This window comes from Nicotiana sylvestris, chromosome 3, assembly GCF_000393655.2.
Source record: "Nicotiana sylvestris chromosome 3, ASM39365v2, whole genome shotgun sequence".
Taxonomy (NCBI): Eukaryota; Viridiplantae; Streptophyta; class Magnoliopsida; order Solanales; family Solanaceae; genus Nicotiana; species Nicotiana sylvestris.
The window spans coordinates 15927801-15934170 of NC_091059.1; the positions used below are offsets into that span (position 1 = coordinate 15927801).

The 6370-nt window shown below is 37.3% G+C and overlaps 1 protein-coding gene across 4 annotated transcripts; it reads left to right on the plus strand.

The window, feature by feature from the left end:
• Nucleotides 1-471: 471 nt before the first annotated feature.
• On the plus strand, nucleotides 472-5667 carry LOC104233822 (uncharacterized). 4 transcript variants are annotated; one of them, XR_712728.2, is made up of 7 exons: nucleotides 472-579; nucleotides 1968-2136; nucleotides 2230-2426; nucleotides 2600-2704; nucleotides 2814-4510; nucleotides 4821-4899; nucleotides 5233-5251. XR_712728.2 is itself a non-coding variant. In XM_009787274.2 (7 exons), exons 2-7 carry the CDS (start codon nucleotides 2013-2015, stop codon nucleotides 5415-5417), a joined length of 2379 nt encoding a protein of 792 aa, XP_009785576.1. In that variant the 5' UTR covers nucleotides 472-579; nucleotides 1968-2012; the 3' UTR covers nucleotides 5418-5667. The 4 variants fall into 4 exon arrangements, 3 of the variants coding, with proteins under 3 accessions (XP_009785576.1, XP_009785577.1, XP_009785578.1); XM_009787274.2 differs by having other exon boundaries at nucleotides 4829-4899; nucleotides 5233-5667; XM_009787275.2 differs by having other exon boundaries at nucleotides 4812-4899; nucleotides 5233-5366.
• Nucleotides 5668-6370: the final 703 nt, after the last annotated feature.

Genomic DNA, 6370 nt, shown 5'->3' on the forward strand with positions numbered 1-6370 from the left:
TAATGTGCCTAGTGTTGTGCCTAATAATACTTCTACATCTATGTCTGTTAATTCTCATATTGTGCCTTCTTCAATTGTTATTGCTAATGAGCATAAAAATAAACTTAGAAGAAGTAAGAGGCATATAATTGAAGTTAGCTTTGGTCCTGACTTTATTACTACTTTCTTGACCGAAAATATTGATCTTGATGTTTTGAGTGATGAATTAATGTCAATCTATTTAATAGAAGAAGATCCTAAAAAAAAATTTTGGGTGACAAGTACAAACTATTGCACATCTATTCTCACTTTTGTAAATTTAGCGGTAAAATTAATAATTTTTTTGTGTAAAAAAAAAAAATTCACATAAAAAAAATTGAATATCGAATTTTTACTATCATCATTAAGGGGGTGTATTTCCAAATTCTCAAATCGCAAGGGGACAAGTGTCGTTTTCCCAAAACCTGGAGCCTAATTACCCGAACCCGATGAGCCCGACCCGACTCTTTCGTAATATTATGCTCCTGCAACTTTCCCCGCTCTCAGTTTCTCTCCAACACCAAGTATTAGTTGCCCCAATTTGCCGCAACACCCTTTAAGGTATGCATTCCAGAGTAATCATCTTAATTTTATTTTTATTTTTTTGCTATTTGCTCGTTGGAAACTTTGAAATATTCAGCTTTTATTTCAGGGTCCTCAGTCAAAAGAAAAAAGAAATTAACATGATTTTTGTTGTTGAAGCATATGCGGTTCTTAGTGTTTTTTTTTAATAACCATAGGTGAAAAGGAATTTATTACAGAAATAGGTGTAATACGTATTAGATGCTAGCACTTTTACCATAGTTCCAGTGGCGAAGCTAGAAATTTCCCAAGGGTGTTCAAATTTAAAAGAAGTGAAAAGAATTTCGACAAAGGGTGTTCAATATGTGTTATATACCTCTAAAACGTAATATATCACCATGTGGCTTCGCCACTGCATAGGTCATATGCTTTCTAGGAGTGGTTTAGCCTTTTAGAGATTTATACGTTTAGAAAATATACAGAAACTCTTATACTTTTTATTTGTATTTGCATAATATTGGCATGAGACGAGTTTAAATGGAGTAACGTGGTCAGTGAGGATTATATAGCCTGACTTGTTTGAGAATGAGGCATAATAGCTATATGAATCCGGACTTGTTTGAGAATGAGGCGTAATAGTTGTTGTTGTTGTTGTTGTAGCCTTATAAGGATATTTTTCTGGGCAAAGGTGAGGTGAGTTTGTATCATTTCCAAGCCGGTAACGAAAACCTTTTCGAAAGTTAGGGAATTTTCAACATTTCTAGTTGAGATTGAAGTAATTTTTTATTTCCATCTTTTAGTTTTTACATCTATTTTGTTGGTAAAAGCTGGCTTACATAGAAATCAAGTAAATGTGTTATATCCTTTGGTTGGTTGTTCATGTTATTGTGGTTGCATTTAAGAGGAGAAGTACTATGTAGCTATGTTACCTAGCAGACTCCTCCAAACCGCCCCTTTAAGATGATACCTTTTTTTTATGACGGTGGTGTCTGAACCAACTTAAGTGCACCTCGACTATTAAATGGGGTACCTGCTTCCTCCCACCAGCGCATGTACCGGATAATTCTATCCACGAATGCTTAGGCAGGCGATATTCAATTTAGTGTTTTTTTTTGTTTGTTTTTGTATAACCATCTGATCACCGGAATCAATTGCCCGACTAATCCAGATTCCCACCGTGTACGACTCGTTAAAGAGGGAGTGCGCTCCCAACCAGAGGGTATCTCCATTCCATACCTCTATTCCCGGGGCTTGAACCTAAGACCTCTGTTTAAGGATGGAGGGATCCCATCCATTTCACCATACCCCTTGTTGGTGAACCTCAATTTAGCTTGGCCTTCTTGTTGAAGGATTTAGATGGGTCTTATTCATACATTTTCGTAAATTTAAGAATTTTATATTGTGTCATCTATCTTTGCGTTACACAGTTATCTGAGATAACATAAATGTGAGGGAGGCTGAGAATCAAATATATGATCTCGGAAGCACTCCAACAGTCTTTCATGGATACCAAGCTTAGCACGTCAAATCTACCGTGGATATGGGTGATTGAAACATTGGCAAGTTCCGATGAGATAGACACTTCTTTACTCATCGGTATGTCTGAAATTACTACTGCTTTGTGACATAATAGCTGTTTTATTAACTGAGATAATGGCTGCTTTGACATTTCTGGTATATGCATAACAGATTTGGTTAAGCAGACTCCTGAAGTTTCATATGATATGGGGAGAAATGCAAGGGAACTGGTCTCTTTGAGATTTTTAGAGACCTTGTCTGTCCAGGAAATGTCAAATGCAAATGATGTCGCTTCAATTCTGAGTGATAAAATTGAATTTGACCGATCAGTGTACTCTGAAGATGTCCTCCGTCGCTTATTCTCGGGGGTAAGTATCTTACTTTTACTTATTAAATTTAGATCATATGATTCAGTATCTCAGTTTATGATTTTTTTTCTTTAACTTTAGTAATTCATTTTACAAGGCCGTTCTCCGCTTGAGAGTTTCGAATGATGCTGTTTTTTCACTTGCTTAGATGTGCATTATGTACATTTGACCAGGTTTCATCTGATCAGAAAATGGCTGGGCCTGAGGTGCCCAAATGGGATGTTCAGTCATTTATTACCAAGAAAAGATCTTGCTTGCCAAAATGTGCTCTGCAACAAGTAAGCTAATCTTAATTTATATGTGGAATTTGATACGTTTGCACATCTGCAATGTACCTGTCTGATTATCTGGGAATTGGGATTTGCTTTGTTTTTAATTGACAATCAGATTAAGGATGCTATTCTAGATACTACAAATCCTCTTTGTGCATCCTTGAGAGAAAAGAGTGGATTGGAGGTCGGCAGTCACTCCAGAGATGGAGATCGTTTTAATGCTGTTGATTTAAATGGCATTAAGCAGAGTCATGAAGTAAGAGGCACTGATGGTCAACATGAACATGTTTTACCAAATGAGAATACAATTCCTCTTTCACCGGGCAATGAGAGTGGCCTGCAAGATAATCAACCGAGGACTCTGGTGCCTTCTAAGAGGAGAATCGATACCTTTACTGTTAATGAAGGAAAATACAGCGAAACTGAACCCATATCAAAGGACAGTTCTGATCGTTGCGTAAAGGCCTCCAAAAAGTTTAAACAGGAAGTCATTAGTTCCAGGTGCAATGTAGTTCATGGTTTTGAATCATCTCAAAGAGATGGACATTCAGCAGAATTATCTGCTGGAAATCCCCATGCTATCGTCCGAAAAGGGAACTTGGAAAATAGATCTCTTGTTGGAGGCTTGGATTGTAGTTGCGAGTGTGCTGCATCAAATATGGTTAGACAGAGCATTGGTCATGATGAGCTCTTGCCTCAAAAAGTGATTTCTGAGGGAAAGATTCAAAATGTTGGAAGTAGCAGCAAACCTTCTGCTGAATTGAGAACATCAAGTGGCTCATCACAGCAGGTAGTTCATGGAGATTCTCGCATTCACGGAACTGAAGAACATCGGGAGTGCAATCGGGGAGATTTATTCAAAGATGAACCTTCTAAAGGAGCCAAAAAGAATGCTATGGAAGATGATAAACCTGAGGTCTCTAGTGACAGTGATGGATATCACAATGAGAAGACTGGCCTTTCAGCAAAGAGAGGTGATTTCGTTAACTACTCTCAATGCACTCAGGGTCAAGATTCCTTTGCAACTCAAAATGGTAGAGAGCTCAATCTCTGTGTGAAGTGTAATGAAGGTGGGCAACTGTTGGTTTGTAGTTCAGGCAGCTGCCCTTTGGTGGTTCATCAGAGCTGCTTGGGTTCGGTCCCCAGCTTCGATAATGAAGGAAACTTCTATTGCCCCTTTTGTGCATATTCTCAAGCAATTTCTGAGTACCTGGAAGGCCAAAAGATGGCCTCGCTTGCTAGGAAAGATTTGGCTTCATTCGTTGGTGTTGGAGCTAGGCGACGATCAAAGAAATCCTCACGTAGCTCACATAGAATAAAGAAGAATCAGTCTAGAGAGGATGAAGAATTGTGCCATGATAATAACATTAAGGAATCTTTGAATAAAGTCACGGGACCCAGGAGTGCTCCAGTCAGTAGAAATTCCTTGGACGGTGAAGTTATGGAGATGCCTTCACCTCAACCAGCGGCGTCTGTACCTCATGAACCCGTGGCAGCTGGACAAAAATCCAAGAAATCGCCACCCAGATCGCATAGATTAAAACAGAAGCTGTCCAGAGAACAAGAAGAACTGTGTCCCAATGAGAACAGCAATAAGAACTCTTTGAATGAGGTCCAAGAACCAGGAAACGCTCCAGTCTGTAAAAGTTCTCCGAATGCTGAGGTTGCACAGACTGGCTCACCTCAAACAGAGACCTTTGCACCTCCTGAACTTGTGGGCGGACAGACTTCTTTTGTAGAAGAAAGTTCTGAAGATGAAGATGCGACTGCTTCCAAATATTATATTGGATTCAGGAATGCAGACAAGACCTAGTAAGTCTTTCACTTGAAAACTGCTCAAGTTTGCAAAACCATCTGGTTAGTGTGTTTATTCTTCCAAAAGATTCATCATTCTTCTTCAGCTTTTCAGGATCTGCAATGCTTAAATGAACACCATGCAGATATTTTTTCATAAGAATCTCTTTATGCTTAACTGAAACAGTGTTATGGTCGTTATTGCCGTTGGAATATGTGATGTTTCATTTATTATTTTTCTTCTTATTTTCCCCTCTGCACCTTGATCATGGAGAAGCATTAATCATTTGCTAGAGCATTGTGATAATACAGTATTTAGTTTCTTTAGATTTGCAGTACCTATCTTGCAATTCCTCAAGTGAGGCAGAAGCACCTCCATCGAAAAAGTAGAGGAAGAAGCACTAAAGGTACTTGCATCTTCTTTTTATCTAAAAGTTTTCTTTTTTCTGTTTTCCTATGCAAGTTCTGTCCTTTGTACTGTCGTTGCAAAGCACCCAATTGCTCTAGTAAAAGAGAAATTATGCTATACTTTATTTCATTCATAAATTTTAAGGTCAATGGTTTAATTTTTTTTGTTTTACGTGAGAGTTACAGTTTGTTTCTGCTTTTATTTATTTTTAAGGATTAATAGGGGACTCCGCATGATATCTACATGCCTTTACACCTAATAACAGTAAGTTTAAAGTAGTTAGCACTCTGTACCTATTGTTTCTTATTAGTGTTTTCTGCTACTTCTGCAGGAGGGAGTGTACATATTTTCAAATATTTTCGGATAGATGAAAGAAGATTTTGGAATCTGGAACTGATCGGTCTCAGACGGTCCCCTTTTAAGATTTTACCGGCTAGGACTGACCCCCAAACTAGGTTTCTGAATCTATTGGAGGCTCAGACCGAGTCCTTACCAGGTTTAGTGGCATGTGAGTAATGAGGCTAGCCATGCACATGCACATTGTACATTGTTCTGGTAATCTTTTGTCCTTGGTGGGTATAGAAAAGGCTTAAAAATAGTGTACTATGCCCCTTTACTAAGTTTAGTGGTATGCTAGCGAATAATTGCACATTGTGTTTGTAAATATTTGGACCCTAGGTGGGTATAGAATGGCTTAAATAGTTTGTGTATGTGAAATTGTGAATTGAGCTATAAAGCTAGTGAAGAAATACATATTGTTCATGTAGTTTTTTGCCCTCTGGGGGCATAGATCGTAAGATAGTAATGTCCTTAGTACAACCAACTTGTATGATCCCACGGGTGTCAATAGATCTTTAAAAATCGATTAAATCAATCGAATCAAACCGATTATTAGGTTTCTTTTAATAAAATCGTAAGTTTTTTTATATAAATTTATAATCGTGTCGATAAGTAGGATAGGTTTTTAATTTTACAAAAATAAAGCATGAATAGGCCAAATATTTTTATATAAGAAAAATATATTTTATATAATAAGTTTAAAAATAACAAAACGTTTATTTTTTCTTGGGCCTTGTGATTGTGGAAATGTTTACAAGCCAACAAGTAATTAAACCCAAAGTTTCAACTCTCAAACTTATTATGAGACTCTTATTAAAACTAAATTAGTTCTAGCTAGCATCTTGAGTAGCATGTAACAATCCAACTCGCTAGTGATATTATCTGTGAGGGCATAGGCCTAGAGCGAACAATATCATTAGCGGGCTGGGTTGTTACATAGCAAGTCACAGGTATTCCAACGATCTTGTATAGCAAATTATAAGGTATTAAAATATATTTCTTCTCGTGTGATTTGGATTTTTCTTATTGGATACTTAATCTTCTAAAGTTCTAATATACTATTCTTCAGTTCAATCTTGATTAGTGTATTCCAACTCGTTGATATATATTTCTTTTGGGTTTGCTTATCT